The 23885-nt window shown below is 40.2% G+C and overlaps 1 protein-coding gene across 4 annotated transcripts in view; it reads right to left on the bottom strand.

Moving 5' to 3' along the window:
• Positions 1-691: 691 nt before the first annotated feature.
• CRIPT (CXXC repeat containing interactor of PDZ3 domain) overlaps positions 692-23885 on the bottom strand; it is a 37478-nt gene continuing 14284 nt past the window's right edge. The window contains exons 5-6 of one of the 4 annotated variants that reach the window (XR_015258134.1): positions 3643-3774; positions 692-2155 (exon numbers count right to left, since the gene is read on the bottom strand). Coding sequence is in view for 2 of the 4 variants with exons in the window: in XM_086744701.1 (XP_086600827.1) it covers positions 3734-3774 (41 nt within the window). In the remaining 2 variants the exon portion in view is untranslated. Of the gene's footprint in view, positions 2156-3130; positions 3309-3519; positions 3775-10337; positions 11900-23885 lie in introns of those variants that run through there. The other 3 variants (XR_015258133.1, XM_086744701.1, XM_086744702.1) reach the window with 3 other exon arrangements.

Genomic DNA, 23885 nt, shown 5'->3' with positions numbered 1-23885 from the left:
CATGGGGCATGTCCACAAGAATGTGGCATTTCTTCTAATCCACAGTCCTTTCCCTGCAGCTGCTTTTCCTTTGGTTTGCATGTCTGGGTGACCAAACCTTGCAATGACTTGCCTTTACAGATCCACTCTTGCTGTAGGGGATTCCTGTCAAGCTCACAGAAGTTATGGAGTACAAAGTAAGAGAGGTGTAGGGGATTGCTGGCACACCAGGTTCACTAGTACCGAACTTCAGTTTGGAGCTACTGAAGAAAATAAGGTTGCAAATGTAGACCAGTGGAGCAAGACACAGGGTGTGCTGTGCTTGAACAGCTGTAACAACCTGAAGACCCGGAGAAGTTAAAGCCCAACATCTTATTTCAGTATTGCTAATGACAAGTATTCAAAATTCATGAGGCAGCACCCCAAAACCATAAGTTGGGGTTTTTTTCCTTAACATTTTTAGGGTTCTAGAATTCATCCTTTTTCTTTGCCATTACACATGACATAACATGATTCCAGGACTTAGATTTAAGAACTCCACATCATCCTACTATTGTGAGATACATAATAAAATTATGCGCTTCTAGAGCAATGGTTAAGATTTCAGGATATTTCCATTTTATTTTATTTTACATCTTTCATGAAATTGCTTGAGTCACAGGCATGAAGCATATTTAAATAATTTCTGGAAAGAATTCCATAAATGTAGGAAACTGTGATGAAGTGTGCAAGTCATATAACAGCACATTCTTCTTACCACACAGTGGCTTGAGTTCTCACAAGTCTACTAATGTTTAAATAGTGACAGTCTTTGGTGCCACTGAAATCTCATAAATTCTTAATCAAAGGACCCCACAGCCTTTGATTGCATGAAAACAGTCAGGTGACATCAAAACCAGTGCTCCTCACTGTGGTTTACATACAGATTATAGACACACCATATACTTACAGTTTTTCATTGCATGTGACAGCTCATGACCTCTGGGTTTCCTTTCATGCGCAAAACCATGAAGGGCTTACAGTTCTCCCAATGATTCATTTAACTAAGACAAACGAAACCCTTTTATTCTATACAGAAAATATGAACTTCAAACTTCGAACATATCCCATCTTCCCAGCTACAGAGACATGCTGGGAGTGATCAGAACAGATCTGAGCTAGGGATCTATGCTGTTTTAGATTACCTAGGTTGTCCAAGACATCTGCATTGGGCTGGCAGGCATGATAAGGACTTACAGGAAATCTAAGCCTTTTGCAGCAGCAGCTGGAGGCTGGTCAGGATCTAAGACACTAGATGCTTCTGATTAGGCAATTGAATCACCTAGTGTCTAATATTCAAAGCTGCATCTAAACAGGAGAGTTGATGAAATCCATACACTGTGGTGCCCACCAACTCCTGTGTCTGTATATGCAAGCCATTGTTTTTAGAAGAGTTCTCAATTTTGCACACACACATTTCAGGGACTGTGCTTTGTTCAGGAGCCAGTGTTGATCAGTTGCCTCTCTCTGTTACATTATTCCCATTAATCGTTCATGAAATCTTGCAAAGATGGTAGAAGGCACAAGCAGAGCCAGAGACGGAGTTAACTCATACACCATACCACTGAGCAGATACCAGAACTGGTATGTAGCTGAACAGGATTACTTAGCAGACACTCCTGATGCGTGATGTAGGAGTAGTAACTCCTTAGGTGAGATTCTCATTTCTTCCCTGTTGATGTCCCATGCCAGTGGGCCTGGTGCTTACTATGGTCATGAAGATGAAAGAGAAGTTGCTGCTCAGCCAGTCTTCGGCAGGCTCCTACAGCAAGCTACCACATGTCTCCAAAGAAGGCTTCTTTTCCCAGTATGGATACCATAGCAGGATGCTGTAGGATAACAGCTAAAGAATCCACCATAGAGGAACCCCTTTACCCCTTGGAGAAACAGCTGGAACTTCTTAAAGGTCTTCCTTAAACATAATACTCAGGGTGAAAGGACTGAGAACGTTACATGCAGGATGACCTGCAGTCTTCCATCTCTTGCCTTCGAGATCAAGCTGAGAGTTACAGGAGCCTCCATCCAGATCCAGGATGGGGGAGGAGTCCTTGTAGTCCCTGCTCCCCAGCAAGACAGGCTTTGTCCCTCCTCTGGGACTGCTGGGGGAAACACTGCCTCCTACCCATGTTACTCCCTGCTGAAAAGAATTCCTGTCTTTATTCAAAACAGTAGCAAAACTCATTTTGACTTAGCAGAACAAAAGTTTTGTCCTTGGAGAAACCAAGGAGTAGTTTTGCATTTCCAGCCTGAGTAGCTCTTATCCCAAGGAACTGGAAAACACTCCAGTACCTTAGTGGTTCAGCAGTGGGTGCTCAGGAAGGAGTCTCTTTTTACTTGAAATGATTAGCCAGAATTAGACAGAATCTGACCTATTAAAGCTGGAAAGTTACTCCTGCACTCTGAATACGTCTCTCTCAGTCCTAAGTAATTTTTGCCAGCTATAATCTTGTTGAGTGGACAACATGAAATAAAGTGCATAGAACGTAACAAGCAGCTACAATCAATCCTTTGTAATACTTCTGTATTATTTTTTTTTCACTCATAAACATTCAGGTTGCCTGTACAGTCCACATACCTATCCCAACATGCTAAATTCACTGAATGCAGACACTTACCAAACAATCTGCGGGTATGAGGGGTGGGGGGAATGCTACAGACATCTGTGGTTGTGATAACAGGAGTTAATAAGTACTTTGCTCTGACTTCAGTTTCCTGATGACAGGAATGGAAAACAATTACCATATTCCCAACTGAATTCTGAGGGTATTGTCTTGGGAACATTCCTTGCAGATGACAGAAAGAGAAGAAAGTATCCTACCAGATGTACTTCTAGCTGTTCCACTATTTATTTCTCTTGCTAATTTGGAAGCCTGTTTATTTGGTTTACTAAATATTACAGCTTACTATTTGAAATACCGTACAGCAGTACTGGAAGAACTGCATGCTTAACTACTATGTTATGCTCATTTGTTCAGCTCCTATCTGACAAGGTCATTATTTAGAGTGTAGGCACATATATCCTTCAAGATACAATATGGCAATAAACTGTTCTATTTTTAGTATCAGCTGTAAAATCTGCAGGATTACTGACAATTATAAACACCTTAGGAAGTGAGGCATGAGATTCCTTTTAATATTGGATTCTGATATCTATGTTCTGTGTTGGAGGTATGATCTCTCGAGCAGGAGCTGTGTAAGCAAATAAATGGGAGCGTACAAAAGGCTCCATTGCATCTTCCTTTTACCAAAGGATAGTCACCATTAGTAACTTTTCCCCCTCTCTTCTGTTTCTGCATCAGATAGAAAAAGCTAATTATTATCTTTCAGATATCTGGACAGCTGAAGAACTTCTTAAGCACTTTGCAATAAAGTGTAAACTCCTGCCCCTGTGGTCCCCACATGGCACAATTCAGTGAGGAGTGTATCTTTCACAGGACCTTACATTCTGTATTGGTCTGTACTTTGAAAGTATATGTGACACAAACATTTAAATAGGTTCGCTGTATTTAGTTTTTACTGGCTCTTTACTAAGATAAGGCATTACATTGATTAAACTCCATGCCATTATCTGGGTATGATGTAATAGAGAGTACAGGTGCACACTTCTGCATTAGCTCAGATTACCTTTGTTCTGACGAGAAGAAGTGCAGTGATCCAGAATGGAAGTGAGAAATGCATGGAGGAAGGCAGCACGGTCCTTGTCCAAGACAGGTACTCACAGGTTGGTAATCAGGCCCAAGGGTGTTCCTGCCTCCACTGTAATTTGCACATCCAGAGGCAGCCAAGGAATGCAAACTCTAAGGGGAAAAAAAAAAAAAGGTAGGCATATAGTTAAATGGATGTAAATTGATGGGAAAGGTCATATATATCTGTCACTCCATCTGAGCAAAGTAAATACAGGTTTTCCTGAATTTTGACAGCATTAACAAGACTTATAGATCTATAGCTGGAAGGGATTTCCTGGTATAATTTACTCCAATCCCCAGCACCAGCACAGAATGACATGTATCAAGCTATTCCTGACAGATGCTTATTTTTTAACAGCTTCCAATGAAGGTGATTCCACGGTGACTGCAAGCAGCATCCCCTCACACTACTTCATTGCTCTACTAACTAGAAACTTTTTCTTATTGCTAATCCAAATCTCTCTTGTTACAAATTAAGGCAATTCCTTCTTAACTTTGTACCTGTACTGGACATAGCCAACAGTTGAATCAAAGTCATGACAACTCAAAACATACTCAGCATACTGCTGTATTTCCCCTTCCCTCAGTTTCCTCTTTATTTTCAGCCTAAGTTCCTTCTGTTCTTTCTCGGAGCTCAGGATTTCTGAACTGCCTCTCATCTCCATTGCTCTTCTCTCAGCTCTCTCTAGATTTTCATTCTTTTAAAAGCACAGTGCCCAAAATTAGACTCTCTATTCCCACTGTGGAAGAAAAATCCAGTGCCAAACAGATCCCAGAAATTATCTTCTTTGGCTTATGTATGGCCTTATTATTAACACTTCCCAGAACATCATTTGTCTGTTTTGCAATCCTGCCACGTAACCGACTCATGCTCAGCTTGTGACCCATGTCACCCTCGGTTCTTTTCTGCAGAAAGGACTTCAGCAAGCCAGTAAGGGTCTTCAGCTGACTCTGAGGGACAGACAAGGGTAGATCACATCACGTTGTGACAGGTGTGAGGAAAGAGAGCCTCAGGGCCTGTATCCGCCAGCCACAACCAGACTAGACACAGCTCAAGTAAAGCACCGTCAATTAGTTTGCACAGAGACCTGGGTGCAGTCAATCCCAGAAAAAGGCTTGATTCTGCCACTGGTTTTATGAGTAGATCCTTGCATTCATCAGATCGCTTAATACAACAACGCCAGACTGAAACAAAAGGAGTGCATGGGCAGAGGGCAGTGGGGAACACAGATGCCAAGTGCATGCAGGTCAGTTCATACACTTACAGGGCATGGATCTCAAGACTGTCATGCCCATTACCTTTCCTCTCAGTATGCTGAATAAAGAACAGAGAAGGCAGTTCACACCACTAATGGTGTGCTTTTCTTCAGATGTCTTCATCGTGCCTTGCTTCTACCTCCAACTTAGTAAAGGATTCATCCCACTCAACTATGCCCCTTTTGGTCTCCTCTGCAGTCTGGAAAGGAAGATCTCTGGATCCACACCATTCCAAAATAAATATGTTAAAGACAAGGCATGAATCACCTCCTGAGCATGCTGCCTCTCTCCATTGACCAGCGAGGGAGTGATCAGGACAGCCTTAGGCCAGGTGTCCAACTCTGACAGCCATGCAAAGGCAGTAACAATTATTGCCTTAATGATGGGGCAGGCTCTCTAGCCCAGCTGATTGCTTTTCCAGGAAAGCACTCATAATCTGTTCCATGTGCAGCCAAATTCAGTGTATGTGTGAGAATCCATAAAGTTTAGTTTAGAGGCTGAATATCCTCTCTGTTCTCTATCTTCAACACATCCTCTGCCTCTAGCTCTAGTTATCTATAGCAGATTGTCTTTTCCCAGCCATTCCTGGCAGTACCTCAATAACTACCAGCTGGGTCACATTCATGGAGTCACAAGAGCGAGACAAAGCTATCAGTTCAAAATGATATCTCCTCTCCCTGGCTTTCATTCGGCCTGGCATAAGCTGACAAAGGGATGTCGGTTTTTTTTGCCTGACCACATTTCTCATAGCACGGAGAAGGAAGCATAATTTGCCATCACAGCAGTTTTTCCCTTTCACACTTGGCTAACCACGCTGTACATTTCACACAGCTCTTTTCACTCAGCTGCTGCAAGTAATGGTCTCGAGGTACCAGAAATCAGAGACTATGCTGTCTTAGCTTTGTTAGAAGCCATGGAACTCTGTGCTAAAACTGTACGGGCTTTACCGAGCTTATTGAAACAAATGTTTTAGTAGCAAACTCATGAAATGAAAACTGTTGACAGAAAAGCTTTGCTGGTAGATTTTTGCACAGTAGCACATACAGTACATATATGTGTAATTTTTGGTTCTGTTTCTGCAGAACTTCATGCAAGAACTAGAAGTCAACATCATTCCCCAGAAAGAAGGATAATCAGCAGCTAAATCTGGGAAGCAGAGGGCTGCTGTTATGGTTGGGTCAGAAGCTGCCACTGACCCAGAACAGAAGCAGAAAATAATTTTCTCCATCCAAGCTGTGCTTGAAGATTTATCTAACACCATACTTATTTCCATGAAAAATACTGTACATTTGTCACTAGTGGACACACAGAGGTCCATTTCTGACACTGAACTGATCTACTAGTTCCAGTGTAACGTCATGGGAGAGACACTAGATTGGAAATCACGAGCATGGAAAGTCTTATCCATATTCTGATCTGGTATATTTGTATTTTGTGACTGGAAAAACATAATTGTGTGAAATTAATTTGTCAATGTTTCAGAGCACCACTAGCTTTTATTATGGCTGAAATCTCTTTGTAGCAACGACGTTCTGTGCTCAGTGGTCTGGAGCTGGTCTGCATTTTCAAACACTAGATGGTGCCACGGGTCCACACATGAAGATACACTGACTGAAAGAAATACGATTTTCCATTTAATGGCAATACAGGCGTAGTTTGGTTTCTGTGCAGTTCTGTGAATTAGTTTCAAATAAATCTATGCAAGCCCTGTGTCAAGCAGATAGTCAGAATCCTACCCTCAGTCTTAGCCTGATACCTAACACTTACAGGTTGGTTTAAGCTCTAGCACATGAAGCCAAACTTTGCAAAAATGTGATTCTAATTTTAAAAAATGGTTGTCCTTGCTAGATATATAAAAAAAAAAATTAATTGACCTATTTTATAACTTAACTATTGACATTGATTGCAACATTTAAAAAATGCAAATGGCTGCAAACTGTATCTGTGCCTACATAATAAAAAAAGATGACAAAAATAAACTTTTCTGATTTAGTGCTTTCTTGATTAGAAAATTTCACATTTGCTCATCTGATAGTCTTACTGGTCTCACTATATGACCAAACTCTAGGGAATGAGAAACAAATTACCATAACTTTAAATCAGAAATGCATAATATCCACTGTGTACTGCTTTACAGCAATATTGGGGAAAATATCTGTAGCCATTCTGCAAGCCAGTATCATACCTTCCTGAGGCAGTTTGTATGAGACTATCATCTGTGAGATAATGAAATTGATAGTTTGCAAGAAGACTGTTATTAAATTACTAGCAAGAAAGGACAGAAAGAGAAGGAATATTTGACACTTCAATAGCCTTTCTATTCTGATACTCTACTGTTTCAAGTCATTGATGCTGTTCTCTTTTCCCAGTCCAGATATTCCTGTTTGTACACAGTTGGAGTTCTGTGGGAAGAGGAATTTCTGTCTGCCAAGAATATGAAAGAGGATGCAATTATCTGAGTCCTAGAGGAAGAGTCCATGTAGTTATTCGTCAGTACAGATGATAGATCCTGGTCCTGTGATCAGAAGGATTATCATAAGAAACCTCTCTTAGATGTCAATGCAGCTGGTCAGAGAGTCTCTTTTCTTAGTGGAGAAGTAAGTACCATTTCCTAAATCCTTCTGACACAAGTCTTTAAGAAGGTTCCTTGGATCCAGTCTTGACGTAAAATTGTTCCCTGGAAACTGGGCTGTGATGCCTACACAGTGCTGTGTCTCTGTGCCTCTTATGGCAGCAGCATGCATGTATCTCTTAGCAGTAGGCTTACAGGCTTACAGAGCGAGGCCTAGTCTGTAGTCAACAGAAATGATGTGATATAGCCCACCCTAAAGCAGACTGAGCAAGCAGAAGGCACCATGGCTCTATTACTTGTACATCTTGCATTTACCAGAACTATGCTGCCTCAACAAAACTGTGTGCAGAAGCTGTGGTGGGAGGGTGCATAGGACAGACAAACATACCAAAGGGAAAACAACAGTATACCTATGCCTAACTGATGATGATGTTTAGAGATACAACAAGGATTACAGCAGTTGTGAAGAATTAAGACAGGTCAATAATACAGAATAATCTGGGTGGCATGGTCAGCTGGACACAAGCAGAAGATATAAAGGATGAAAGCATGCAGATCATGTTCGGACAACAGGTGAAAGCTGGAAGATCTGTCCTGTGAAGATGTAACATTGGAGAGGATTTGGCAATGAGTAAGGCAGATTGTCTGCTGAGCATTCAGCTTCTGATCTGATTCTGTAGCCAAGAGCACTAATGCAATCCATAAATGTACTTATAAATCAAAAGAGAAGGGGCCTATTGGACAATTGTGTGATTGATCTCCACTAAATTGTTGAGACACTGAGAAGGCTTAGAGAAGACTCACAATTGCCATTAAAAACTGGAAAACATTTTGTAGTGAAATATTTCAGGAAATTGCTTTGCTTTGCTTATGAAACAAACGTAAGTTCATAACCTCCTGTGAAGTTTCTCCTAGCATTACTTCACGTGCCCACAGGGTGCACTGTGTCACTCTCATAGTACATGTGTAGCTCAGGTTCCTAGGATGGGGTCATTTTCAATATCATTTTGACACAGTTACATTTTGCAAAGTTAGGTGAAATATTTTTAAAGAAAGAGAGGGACGGTGGCAGGACATGAATCTATTACCCATTCACAGGTATCTAATGGAAATAAAGACTCTGGTTAAAAACCCTGTTCTGAGAAAGAGCCACCTCAAGGTTCATGTCATGTCTGTCTGGGCAGCTAATTTCTGTGACACCACTCCCTGAAATCCAGGGAAGTCCTGACTACATAGCCAGGCACTGCTGACACATGACTACAATTCATGTGATCTGGAGACGAGCACAAGCTGGAGAGTGGTACTGCATTTGTGGGCCAAATGCAGCCTTGTTGCCCACACATTGAGCAGTCCTGCCTTAAGCACCCTTTTGTAGATAGAGTCTCATTTCCTAACATTGTAATTGTAGATCATCTGCCAAAGACTCATTAGCTTCAAAAGGCTAACTTCAATTTCCAGGTGTCCTTACAAAACCACCTACAGAGCATCAACTCAAGCCCAAAGCCAGGAATCTGCAAACTAAATGATACTGCTGCAACGCTCAACAAGCAGAACTTCCCCACTGGCAAGCAAAACATCAAATAAATTGTTTACATTTAAACCTCTTTTACTGGAGACAAGAGAAAAGGAATAACAACAACATATCCACTAGATATGCCTGAATAGTACATAATGCACAGGTCAACCACATCACTTCTAGTAAGAGGGTCAAAATAGATCCATCATAATTCTCCTCCAAAAGCTATCAGGAATGGCTGACAAATAGCTACTACTCACAGTTCAATGTTCAGGCTCAAAAGGGATGAACTGGTGGGTGCATCTATGAGCAGCCTGTAAAAAGTGCACTCATTTTCTAGACTTGGCAAGCAGCTTACAAAAATAAAGCCATTTTGTGATACAGACCACATCAGTATTTTCAACCTACAATACAGAACTATTATAGAGCATTTACATGGCCGTGGGTGTCAGAACTGTGTTTCCTAACTTTCTTTCCCAATTTAAAAGTAAACTTGTTACGTGATACAGATCATGCCAGAATTTTCACCTCCAAAACTATGAGTTTTACACACAACTTCACCTAGGAAACTCTGCTTATGTACCAAGTAAGTAGTAGTTAAGCTCAGGCTAAGGAATAGTGAGATATTGAGTCAGATCACAGTTCATTTACCAGTTTATGACCATTAACAAATTTTATAAGTTATCCTTATATGAATTTTTTTCTTGAAAAAAAACCCCAACAAATCTTAGTATTTACATGCTTCATAGTGAAGTTATAAGGTCTAATCTATTAAACTGTAAAATGTGATGAGATCCTCAGATATAAGATGTTAGGAACAAATAAGATTTATTTGAAAGTACAGAAAATGATCTGAACAAAAACCAGATTTGGGTAAATTAACAGGAGGAAAATATACTCTGTTTCACTCTATTAGGTTGAATGGCATTTTGCCTGGAATATGAGTCATGGAGAACATTACATTCTGAGTGTAAGACATAGCTAGGCAAGAAGGAATGGGGAATAGTAATCTGGAGGATAAATTGCAGGAAGAAATAAGTAGGAATACACTGAAGTGATAGCAATACTGCATGAAGAAGTACTTTAGACTAAAAGCTAAATTGTATCTTATCACTTTCAAATTAAAAGGCTCAAGGATTCTGCCGAGGGAATGAATCCGATTTCAAAGCCTGGCATACGCGGAGGATAAAGCATTCTCAGTCTGGGAGACCTGATGTTGGATAGAATTTTCAGTAGAGGTTAGATGAATCACAGTCTGAGCTCTCATGAGTAATTGCAAAATCTTCATTAACACTTATAGTCCCAAATAAACATTTACAACACTAACTGAAATTCCCAGCTCTCCCACAGAACAATGAAGGATTAGCAGAAACAGCCTGATCCAAAACAAAGCTTTGAAGAAAGTGAAATGTGAGAAAAGCCAGAGACTCAAAATTCAAACATTATTCACTGCTCTATAAAGAAGCCCCCAGAATTAGTGATGCCGTTTCCATCTTCTCTGATCACATGCAGATATTTTATTGGTACTTAGACATTTTGGCAAAATGACAGTAGCAATGCTGGCATCTGTCCCCACACACAGTAGTATCTCAGCTTCTCGTGGCAGCAGTCTCCATTTGCTCTTTTTTTGTGGACTAGGGTCACTCAGAACTCATCTGCACTGGAATCATATGGTATTACTGTAATCATCGCCAGTAACTATTCAAAAGTAAGGACACCAGAAACACAAAAGCCTGTCAGGACTGAAGTGGGGAAGGCTGTGGGCCTGTCTGAGTGGCAGCAGGACAAAGCCGACAAACTGCCAGCGCACTGCATTTGATCTGTACTGCTTGCCAAATGCAGTCCGATGCAGTGTCGTTAACAGAATCCTGTCTTAATAAATGTCATTTGTGCAGAGTATTCACAGGCCCCGATTTGACTGTTTGACCGTCTATTACTGACATTACACAAGTCCTGCTTGGAGCCATTTTTGATTGAACACGCTGATACAGACTGCAGCCAGAGCTGCAGATACTGCTTCCGTAGGACTTTTGGAAAATTACTTTTTGCAGCAATAACCTGGTCAACAGATGCATCTAGTATTTTTTACACATTAAATAGCCTACAAATATGTTTGATGATTTAATTGAAGTTTGATTTGCTGCTATATTTAAATATACTCACTTATGCTTTTCACAACAAAGCAATTCCCCCACACACTTCAATACACTCTGCCTAAATTTTTTGTATTGCTGTGCACATGCCCCCTGAATTTTGTCTTGGCAATGTATGAAGCTTATTACCTAGGACCTCTCTCTTGAGGCTATTAGTTTTATTTAGATTCTATTCAGATTTTAAATTTATGGCTAGGCTTTGATTTATCTGGCTTGATTCAATGCCCAGTCAAGTCAATGGAAAGTTCCTGTTGACTTAAAAGGAAGTTGATTGAGGCACTTTCACGTGCCTGGTTTGATCTGACATTAAAGTTCTTTTCTTCCATTAGGTTCCTCATATTTAAAGTGGGTTCAGAACTGCCACAAAGCACTGAACTGTTTTCTCAATGCAGAGATGGGGCAGGGGGAAAAGCATTGCTCATGAGAGTCTGCCCCAGCTCTCACTGAAACCAGCAGAAGCTGTTTCATTTACTGTGCTGGAAGCTGAGCTACAGCTGAACATCAGAACTACATTTATTCCAGGATGCACTCCAGAAAGTGAAAACCTAATGTAAAAAACAGATGTTTCACCCTTTCTGGGTCTTTATTGAGTTGGAGAGAAGGCAGGATCCCAGTGCTCTTCAAAATTGCATGAATTTCATGAAATGCAATCTGTTGATTTAAGTTTCCAGAGTTCTGTGAAACTCTCAGCTTTCATCTTAAAAAAGAAAAAGAACAAAAGGAAAAAAGTAAGTTAACTGCTTTTAAGGCTACAGATAAAGGTGGAATACCATAAATCCTATGAGCTCAAAAATAAGAAGGCCAAAATGATTTGTGGTAAAATGCTACAATTTTTAAATCAGCTTCATAGTTTGGATGTCTGATTAACTTTGAAATGCTGCCTTAACTGTGAATGATGCCTCTGTCTCACTGTGCTGGATAATTATTGTCTGTGCCATGACATTTCCCAAAGACTGTCACCAGAGTCGGCACTCCCATCATGCCAGAGGCTGTCCAAAAAGTCAAACTTTAAAAAGGGGAAGAGTCATGTAGCATATCAGCAAAATTAATTTTACCATGGGCTAATATGCAAATGGATTTAAAAATGCTGTTTAAACCACAACATTATGGTCTGCCTCCATCCTTGTATAAAATCAAACTGGAAGAGATGTTAGAAGACCTTCTGCAAAAATATCTAAGAATGCATCAGGTTATTTTTTTTCTAGAGGGAAACCTGTGTCATATATAGAATACAATATAGCTTTGGCAAACATTTATATATGCAAATACTTATGCATACACAAATAGCTATTTGAAATTCCAAAGCTCTGTTACTGGTGCAAAAATGATTACTGACAGCTCTATCTAATTCTGTACATGATCTGCTGCTCATCCACTGTACCCAAATTTCTTCAACACAGAAACTACTGCAAGAGCAGCCACATCATATACTGCTCATAAAATGTCTAAGCACTTTAATAGCTCTGTATACCTAGTTATCTTATGCTACTCTGCTGTTCATAAGAAAACTGCTTGCTGTTTTCACACAAATTAATTTGTGGTATCACCTGTGGAGGTCCAGTGCATTCTGATCCATAAAGGGCTTGCAGACTCTCCTACCAAATCAGAGAACTACGGATGAAATTTCAATGAACTTACTGTGTGTTACTTATTCCTTATCTGTCTGATTAACACCTAAGTCTGCAAGTCATAATATCATATTTTAGGTTCATCTTTGCTAGGAAACTTTGATACAACACTAGTAGGAAAAAGAACTTCATTTATGTGTTTTTGTGATTAGGGGATTTTCATTAATATTTTCCGCTCTGAAGTTCAGAAGAGGTAACAGTCAACATATTAGAAATCCACTACGAGCTCATCTCATCAGCTGACAATGGATACATGCACGAAGTATGGCAGTACTACCTAAATATCCATTCATGACTTAGTTTCATTTTCTATACATCTCTCCCTACCATCAACAGTCTAAATCTCAAGCCAGGCAGGGGATGAGAAGGAAACAAGAAATAAATTCACCGCAGTTCAGTTTAGAGGTTCTACTGAGACCCCGAGATCCTCATTTCAGTCTGCAGTAGGTGTCTGAGTTTCAGGTACCAGCCATGCACAAAGCCATCCCCTGAGCCAGTTGCAGAGGGGCACTCACACTGTGAGTTTCCAGCCTGCAGGAGCCATGCCAGGGAAAGATGCGTAAGATGCACAAGTAAGTGAATCACAGTCTGGAAACAGATATTTCTCTACACTGATGGAAAGGAGAACACAAGGTGATTAGCTCAGACTGGACATCAGTCCTGGTTCCAGCTGGGATAAAGTTAATTTTCTTCCCAGGAGCTGGTGTAGTGCTGTGTTTTGGATTTAGGATGAGAATAACGTTGATAACACACTGATGTTTCAGTGGTTGCTGAGTCGTGCTTACACTAAGTCAAGGACTTCTCAGCTCTTCATAGTGTCCTGCCAGCAAGGAGGCTGGGGATGCACAAGAAGATGGGAGGGGGCACAGCCAGGACAGCTGACCCAAACTGGCCCAAGGGATGTTCCATACTGTACGACATCATGCTGAACACCTGAACTGGGAGGTGGTGACCGCTGCTCAGGGACCGGTTGGGTGTCGATCAGCAAGTGGTAAGCAATTGCATTGTGCATCACTTATTTTGTAAATAATAATAACAATAATATAGAAATATAATAATAATAACAACAACAACAACCACCCCTTCCTTTTTTGTCCTATTAAACTGCCTTTAACTCAAGTTTTACCTTTTTTTCTGATTCTCTCCCCCATCCCTCTATGGGGCAGTGAGCGAACGGCTGTGTGGTGTTTAGCTGCCTGCAGGGTTAAACCACAACAACATTGAACTTTCAGGTGATGTGTGATGAATCACCACAAAGAAAAAGGGAAAAAGACAGCAGTGCAGCAGTCTAGTGAATGTAGAGGGAGCCTACATTGGCTAGCTCATGTATATACCTAGATTTACTCAGATGCATCCCACCCTTCTAAACAGGTGAAATTTCCTCTCCAATTGACTGGCCAGTCACGCCAGGCTCCAGCCTGAGCTGGGTTTCTGCCTGGAGGTGGAGATTTGCCTCTCAGAGCAGCTTCCACCTCTTGATTGAGGCTTCTCCGTGTTACTTAGATAACCATCCTAGGTATATTTACCTCACCTTTTCCAGTGTGTGACTTGTGATGGCATTAGCTTTTGTATTCTGAAGCACTAAGCCCTGAACTACTCTCTAGATAATTATGCAGACAGATATACTGATGTACATTATTGTTTCAGACATTGCACAAGCACAATGGTGCCATACCCTGCTGCAAAGCAATTCCTGTCTAAGAGACCTAGAACAGAATTGTTGAAATGTAAGACTGCAGAGCCAGAAAGGATCTCAGGAGATAGTCCAAGTCCATGCATTAAAGCCAGCTAAAGTGTGTTTAGATCAACTGCAAAGTTTTTTGTCCATTTTCTTGAAAAGCTGTAATAAAGGCAGTTATACAGCATCTATATACACTTGAATATATATACTTTATATAATCAAATGATTAAAACAAATCAGCCTAATTTGCAGCAAAGAAGATACATGCTTAACATATGAAATATGTTGCTGCTCTAAGGATGAAGAACAGCTGGGCACTGCATCTTTATAACATCCATTCATGCACTGGAAAATTGTTAAAATCTCTACCTGTAACCTTCTCTTTTTTAAGTGAACAAACTAATTCCTTAAGCTTTGCTTTAAGTTATGTTTTCTAAAATCTCCCATCAGGACAAAGTTTTCTAACTGAGTCTTTAAAAGGATCAAGTAGAGCAGAATGATTACTTCTCTTGTTTAAAATATGACAACCCTGTTCATTCATCCCAAAATGACACTATTTAGTTGACTCATCTGTAGTTTGTAAAATACTTTTGTTCCCACATACTTTTCTGCTGTATTGCTACATAGGTGGTTATTTTCTATACGTACATTTACAATCTCTCCCTTCTTTGCTAGGCTTGTTATTCTCTTGAAGAAAATTAGGCTGGTTCATCTAATGACAGACTCGGGGGAGGGTTGTGGGTGGATGCTTATCAGTGCTTTATTTCGCCACTCATATATTCATTCTCCGGTGTTTTGTGCCAAAACTCTCCTGGGCAGGAGGTTATGCTGATGAGTTTATAATTTCTGACTTATCTTTGGAGCTGAATGTGTACCATTTCTCTTTTCCAGACGTTGTAGGTATCTATGAGATGATTGCCAGTGTTTCAGAGATTAATTTCAGCTAATTGCTTGAGTAAAAGGCAAATCAATAATGTCATACTTTAGGTGAGAGAGCAATTGCAGATTATCTACTGTTTGATCCAGAACAGCCACCACTATACATAAAGATGTCGTCTCAAATTAATAGATATGAACAGATTTTACCTTGTTCTGATGTGGCCAGTACAGATCCTCACAGGTTCCCTCTGCATACCAAGCGAGGCAAGCCTGCCTTGTGCTTACTGCTGCGTGCACAGTTCATGCTGGTACTGGGAGCCCCACACCAGTTCTGCTGGCTTTACAATTAGCTTCATAATGAACATTTTCCAAACACAGTACAAGATTGATTTCATAACAGCATGGGTTAAAGTGCAAGTGTGTCATTAGGGAAAGCCTGGATGGTTGTTGAGACAAGATACATGAATCAAGACTCCGGAAAACAGGCTGTTTACCATCCCTCAGAGGCAGCTTCAGTTGGATGTGGGATGCAGGGAGGGGGAGCTGGGCCAGGACTGGATCAAGGAAGCATAGGGTCTGTGGGTGCCAGGCAGCACGCAGGTGAGCCGAGGGGCAGGCAGTTGTGTCATGCCACACTAAGCCACGCTGTGCTGGGCTGTAATGGCCCGGCTCATGCCATACTAGACTGTGCCATGCCATGCTGTGCTGGCATGTCCTATACCAGAACAGGTCATACCTGGCTGTGATGGGTCATGCCATACTGGCATGTGCTGGGCTATACTGGGCTGAAAGCCCCCACAATCTCACTAACAGGCTAGGAAATAACATAGGGAGGCAGGGATGCCCCAGGAGTGGCAAGCTGTGCTTCAGGCAAAGGCACCTATAGGGAAGCATGGTCCTTTCTCAGCTGCAGGCAAGCCCACCTGGCTGGCACCACTTAACTCCATTGTGTTTTGCTGTCCCACTGGTGTGTGAGTATGCCCCCCCTAGATCGGCCTCTTTCTAATTTCTCCATCCTAGACAGCATTGGCAGAAAGTGTTATCTTAATGGGAAATTAGTTGTTGAGATCAAGGGTGTTTGGATTTTCCTGGCTCAAACTGCTGTAAATAAATAGAGCCAGGTTTCACTCAGATCTGCACCTTCTGATGAAAAGTTCTGAGAAAGTTGTGTAAAGACAGCCTTTCCACAAAGGAGATAAATTTCAATACCAGTTAACTAGGAGAAAGTTGTGATAATGGGATTCTTTTCTACCTGCTCCTTGCTAGTCAAATTGCTGTAAACAGAGGTCCTTTTCCCTGCCAGAAGGTTCTAAATCTGAGGATATCCTGTTCTAGCAGGGCTGTGGAGGAGTGCTCTCAGAGCATCCTCTTGCATCAGTTTTAATGTCAGATGCAAAAAGGAGTGAGACATCTGGGGCTGCTAGTGCCAACACCTTGGGGATGCTCTAAGGCTCAGCAGGACATTCAGACCAGTTATATCCCCATCCTGCGATGGGGCAGGAGGGTCCTTGGACAGTAACTGTCATTTCCTAGCTATGAACTGCTTGAGAAGCTTCTCCACTTATTGTCTCCTGCAGTACATGAAATATGCCTTACAGCTCTCAGCTGGAAGATTTTAGCACGTGCCTCCCAAGGCCAGTTTTCCAACTAGCCATTCCTGAGACAAAGGACACAGCCAGGGGCTGGCTGGATTCCTCTTTTCTGCATACCACTACGTTCCTACTTCTTGATAAATCATTTTTACTTAATGAGATATCCTGTTGCTGTAATAGCCTATTTTAACTCATAGGTCTGCCATGTCAGATGTATAAAGAATCTTTTTAATGGAAAAAAATATTTTCTTTTTTTAAAAGGTCCCGCTTCCAAAACTACCCAGAGTTTTTATTCCTTTTTCTCCGTTTTAATAACATGGATGATAAATAATCTGAACTTTATCCCACAGATTACATTTGTATGCTTTAAAATCTTCATTTTCCTTTGGAAATCCATTGCACACATTAGTTCTACCACTGCTATTGTTATCTTTTTAATTCTGGATATTCACACAGCAGTAGGTTAGAAAGTCCTATTATTTCTTTCTTTTGTTGATGTCAAGGATAAGCCTTTTAGTAGGGGTTCTTTATGAGTCGGTATTTAAAGATCAACTAAAAAAAGTTGTCTCCATGCAAAGAGAAAAATCAGCAAGTTTCAAACATGTTTGTTATACATGAAATCAAAATAAGAACAAACACCAACATATACAATTTTGTTTACCTTCCATTCTGAGAATCTATTCCAGAGCCATCTTTCAAGATGATTCCCCTTCAATAATGTATGATAACTTGATACTAAAAACAAAGACCCGATCTTCAAAGTGTTTACATGTCTGCATTATCTCTGTTTGCCTGGACTAACACAATGAAAATGATGCAGGTGCCAAAGCATTCACTGGATCAGATGATACATCAAGTCAGGCAGTAGTCACAGTCAGTGCTCTTGAGACTAAAAAAAAAAAATCTAGGAGCAATTTAAAAAAAATGAACATTTAGCAAGTGATGGTAAAAGAGATTTGCAGAGATTATCTTTCTTACTTAGCCTCACTGTGCTTTCCCTCTCTTTTCCTAAGTTCACATGGCATTTATGTCTATTTTTCTCCTGGCAAGTTGCTCAGTTCTTTGTCCAGTTTAAGGCTATGATAATACTGTAACGTTGTTAGTAATTGGTAAAGCATTTTTTAGGCAATACTGCAGCAATGACTTAAGGAAGGATTTGAATTAAGAATGTGGCAGATAAGCTTCTGGGAATAAGTATGTACAAAAGGAAGGTAAATTATTGAAAATGTGGAAATTGCTTTACTCAGAAAAAAAAACCCTCCTTAAATAAATTGCATCTTCTGCTCAGTTTCTCTAATCCTGAGCAATTTCTTTCCTCTCAACTAAGCACTCATTCTTTTTTATCACTGCTTTCTGGACTGCAGCCTTTTATTTGTGAAACTGAAAATAGTTATTTATCTAGTGCTAGACTCTCATTTCATTCAGGCATCATGGCTTCTGTGTGTCAACCTGATTTTGCTCTCATTGTAATTCAAATGTTTGGCAAGAGGTTCCTCTACTGCTGCAGTGCGTGTGGGAGACCTATTTTCTCATTCCCCCACCTCAGGACACTCACTACTTCTAAACTTGAGATTCCAGTTTGATTTTTCAGAGTTCATTTGATTTTTTTTTTCGTACAACAAATCCATGTCATTTGTCAAAATATTGAAAACTGACCTTACGAGTATTTTAAGACTTCATATTTAGAAGGGCATGATCAAGTGCCTTGATTTGCAATCAGTAAAATAAACAGTTAAACAAATCAGGCTTAATCCTAGAAATTTATCACATTGTGATTGGGACTGAAATTGGCCAGAACTCAAAACATTCAGGTCCAAGTGAACAGTTCAAGACTGGACATGTACCTGAGTCACAGATTTGAACCCAGAGTAGAATCCTCACTTTCCTGAATGTCTTGAAAGAGGAAACAGCAGGTGTGGATGCAAACCCTCACCTCCTCTTAGAACTACTGAGTCTTCAGAGTAACTCCATAGGTTAACTGCAGGTTTCTTCACTAAAGCCATTTTCAAGGGTTGGAGTGTACACCTGCATTTCCCATTTGGCAAATTTCTCTTTGGCTCTTTGGGTTGTACAGCTCATTTGTAGCATCACAACTGTAAATCCCTTTAAAGCAGAGTGTTTTTATAGGTCAGATACTTCATTTACAGTAAAAACTCATCTCTGTCCTTTTAAGTACACTCAGTGATGCTGTCTTGATGAAGGTCATGATGAGATGATGACCATCATGGATATTGACAGGTTCTTCCCGTATAAGCACCACTTACTACCCTTCTTTTCTAAGTTAGTTATTTGCCAGCTGTTTTATGGAAAAGATCTATCTTTCAGAATCTTGCATGTTGTGCTGAATAAAAGGAAATAAAATGGGAGACAATAGTAAGGAGAATAAAGGAGGAAAAAGTGTGAGTTCTTAATGCCCAGCAAGGTAAACCAGAATAGCAAATACTCATCCTTAAAGAGATATGTAAAACGGTAGCTTCTAAGGAAGGTAGTTTGAGGAGCATGAAGTGGGAAAGTAGTTGTATCTCTGGCATAAAGCAGTCCAGAGCTAGATATCCACCAAAAGAGGTAAAGTGACATTGATTTCTGTAGCCAGATAGTTGAAAGCTGATGGCCTAGTAAGGGGTAAAGCTGCTGTTCTCCTTTAGGCATCCAGAATTCCCACTGAAGTGAATGACTACAGCAGGAACATTGCTCATGTAAACACTATGCGAGCTACACCAAGGAAATATCTCTACCCAAAGTCAGACAAACTTCATCCAAATTTTACAGTCACTGGCTTAATCTTGAGATCCTTCCACAACTGAAACTCCTGCTTGCATTTATTTGCTAGAATGACATTTAAACAAATCAGATGATTTTTTTTTCTCTCCAGTATAACTTCCTTTTTTTTTCCTTCAGCCAATACACTTTGTCTATACAAGCACTGCTTAGCTCAAGCTAAGCTTAGCTTTCTCTGTTTATGGCCCCAGTAGTACTTACTCCATGCAAATCCTTGGCAGCTTGAATCATTTGGAATGCACAAAAATATACCTACCAGCTTTCCTCCTTACCAAAAATCCTACTTGTGATCCAGACATGTGTAAATTGTGCCTCAAAGTAGACTGATTAATAATGTGAATCATGGGTTTAATTATTATTTAATTTGGCAAATAGGAATTCCTGACTCGAACAGTTTATCATTTTCCATTCCCATGTTTTTGTTACTTCCCCCAAAAATTTGGATTCTCATTGATTAGTAGTCTAGTATTCATTTGCAGCATAATGTAGCCTCTACATTAAGTTGGGTCTTCCTTTTGGTAATCAGTAAGACACGTTCTCTACATACACAAGCACTTATTTAATATGGCATATGTTTATTCAGATTTCTAATGGTTATATTTTATGATGCTAGAAAAAGGTAACTGATATTTCTTAGAGTTGATTTCTTTGCGATTCCTGATTAGCGTTAAGCTACATTTAGGTGCAAATTGGAATTCAAGTATAATACAAACATTCAGAATATTAAAGTAGTGTTTTATTAGCTGAATAAAATCAGGTTCAATTCCTAGCTTTTAGAATAAAAAAGCTTGTCAAAACAAAATTTCCATTTAAAACATCACCTTATTTTCATGAACTGAATGATTGTTCCTGGGCATTCCCTCCTTCACAGTGTTAAAGGTAATTTTATTCTGAAACTGGAGGAAATTGAGTTTGTAGTTTCTTAGCATCTCAGCTGTAAAGCACCTCTACATGTGCACTGTTTACCTCTACAACTCCCATGTTTTGTGTGTCTGACTTATTGACGACCTTTTCAGAATTTCAGACACAGTATTGAATTTCCCATTGGTATTAATAGGAAGACATGCAGGCTTGAAGACCACAGCTCAAGAGCTTGGTGTTTACAGTTCCTGATTTGCACCTATGCTGCTGTGATCACAGGCAGCTCTGTAAACTTAGCACAGAAATCCTCTTCAGTCCTTACTTTATTTAGACTTTCCTTCTAGGATCACTCCTATTTGGCATTTACACCCTTTCTTTTTGCAGGTATGCATCAGATACTTAGGAAGAAAGTGGCTGGACTACACAATCTTGCAAGGTAACTGAATGTATATAGACAACAAAATCTGTGGAATACTATAGTTAAGGTGCAAGAGGCAAGTCTCATTTTCAGAACTGAGACTGCATGGTGGTGAACCACTCAAAGGGACAAATTCACAGCCGGGACTGAAGGTAGTGCTATGTCTCATTTGAGCCATGAAAAAACTGGCAGATAGCTCTGCAGTGTCTCCCAACCTGAAGAAGTGGAAGGACCTCCAGTGAGCAGCTACAAGGTACAAAGGTGAAACTCCATCTCAAATCCTGGGAATACCTTCTCCTTCTCATAGGAGGCCAGGGTCTTTTACAGACAACAGGAACAGTGCCAACGATAGATTGTGTGTAACAAAGATTATGACAGTGATCTCAAAATATTTTTTTTTTAGTAGGAGATAAGGGCTTACATAATATAATTTTATTATGGTTTATATAGTTATTTGCAGCTTTTTCATGGCAGGACTGTTTCATGCTATGGGAATGCTATCTTTTCTGACACCATTTCCAATCAGACCTCTTGAAAGCTGGCACACAAAACACTTGCCATCATCTACAAGCAGAAAGAGATTGGCAGGAGGGTGTTCTCTATAAGAGGTACTTAATTGAGGAGTTGGCACCTCACCCTGAACTGAAATAGCCTCATGGACATGCTGCAAATATTTTCCTATTGCCCAGACTTCTCAGTAGGGAGGGACTTGGCAGGAAGCTAAGGTCTGTATGAAGGACAGATTCTGCGATCTGTTTAGTTAAGATCTAACCACCAAGCATACATATTTTCCTGGCAGCTGCTGATGGCCTTGCTGGTCATCTGCGAGGTTTGCCAGATTCATTTTGTAAGCAAATCAGGGATACCTGTAACTTTCAGACTCGTGCCTCTTTCTGGATAGAAAAAAAAAGATTTCTCACAAGTAAGGAGGTCTCCTTTCTGTTGAAGGGGCTGAGGCTATCAAATAATGAGCATATTCCCTACATTTGAAAAAAATTGTCCACATACGAAAGAACCAAAAATAATAAGAATGTTTGCCAGTGTCTCTACTATATTCCTGCTGTACGCTGAACTGCAACAAATGCACTGCGATACTGGAGGTTGCTTTGTAATTGTGATAGCAAGTCTGATAATGCACTGGAAATAGATCACACTGGTAAAATATGATATCTTTGTCTTGCTGACAGATGACTCACAGCAAAACCAGAGGTTTTTATATGTTGACCTGAGACAATTACAACTACATTTATAAACTACATGGATTAAAATAAGTGGGTGCTGCTCTAACTCCGGGCTGACAAAGACTGTGCTGGAGGGGAGAGGCAAATGGGTTCAACCATAGCTGAACCACAGAATGTGAGGCATCTACTTCACTAGCTTATGCTAGGAGGACTGGGAGTCCCTAATGCCTTCTTTGAAAGCACTCCAGAACTGCCATCATAATAACATAACATAAATAGTGATAGCAGTTGAGCATTAAAAAAAAAAAAAAACAAACCACAAACCCAAAATATTTTGAGAGAGAATTTTTCATCAGATTATGTATGGTGGTATACAATCATATATATTCACTAATAGTCAGGATAACACCTTTTTAAATACTCAGAGCTTTAGATCTGCCAGCCCAGTACTCCTCATTAGCACCACACTTCCTGGCTTTCCAAAGCATTGAAGAAATGCTTCTAGCACAAGAGCTCACTTAGTTACTTGCTGTTAGAATTGGGTGGTGTGTACCTGGCGTGCAGTACAACCATCTCAGTGTTACTTCACAAGTACTGGCAGTAACAGCAGGGTTTGTAAGATCCTACTTTTCTTCCTGTAGTTTAAGAGCAGTTTACAAAACAGATTGCTCTTACAGTCACTGAAGCTCTGAGACTGCTGGGGTGCCCACAGTTGTAGAAGTAAAATAATTCCTGGTGTTTAATCATAGTGCCTCCAATTAAAAAGTCAGGAACAGCTACACAGTCTCAGTGTACCACTGTCATCTCCCTTTGGGGAGATTTTAGGGGAGATTTTGAGCCAGCTCCCAAAGCTGATTTTGCTAACAACTCAGATACCGTGATCTTGGTGAAGTCATTTGCAGTTAGCCCCACAAAAAAAAAAGATGTCAGTGTTCCAGTGCTTCATTGTTAGGCCAACTCATGTGCAATGGGATCTTCAGTGTTCAGATGCGCACTGCAGCTTTCCTGCAGAAAAGCCTGTATGGTCTTGGGGTTGAAGGATGAGAACCTCAAAAAGCAACAATCTGAGTGAGAAGCTGCCTAAGCTGTGTTAAGGTCTTAATGCTTAAACATTGCTAGGTATCAAATTCCCAAGGTGAAGGAGAGGAACATGTTTTCAGTCAGACTTTCACCATTAACTCCATTCTAGAAATAAAAGGTAGATCATTCTTATAGGAAAGAGGAATACACAGTGGGTGATACATGGGCTTTCTGATTAACTGAAGCATGTTTAAATGTTGAGTAGTGAAAAACAGCAGTTCATTTCAAAGCTGTTCTCAAAAGTGAAGAATGATATTCCTGTGAACTTGTATCCAGACTCATAGTAGTTTAGAATATAAAACTAAGGTTGAACATTTAACAAATCACTTTGTGGACACATATGCATGGTATTGGCTCAGTGTTGACAAACAGCAGAACAGTCACCAGCATCATTCTTGCAGTCTTGCAAGAAGATCCAAAATCCAAGGAAGAATTTTCTCATGCTGATCAACAGATTCTGAAGCACGGTTTCACGGCACTAACAGTAAAAACAATTGCTAGACACTGATTACCATGTGTGGTATGTTTCTGTTATATTTGGAGAATCTGTACAAGAGAAACAGCTATTTCACAGCTTTGTTCTCA

The sequence above is a fragment of the Chlamydotis macqueenii genome, chromosome 3 (assembly GCF_036417535.1).
Source record: "Chlamydotis macqueenii isolate bChlMac1 chromosome 3, bChlMac1.mat, whole genome shotgun sequence".
In the NCBI taxonomy this organism is placed as follows: Eukaryota; Metazoa; Chordata; class Aves; order Otidiformes; family Otididae; genus Chlamydotis; species Chlamydotis macqueenii.
This window is presented reverse-complemented; position numbering and strand designations above follow the sequence as displayed.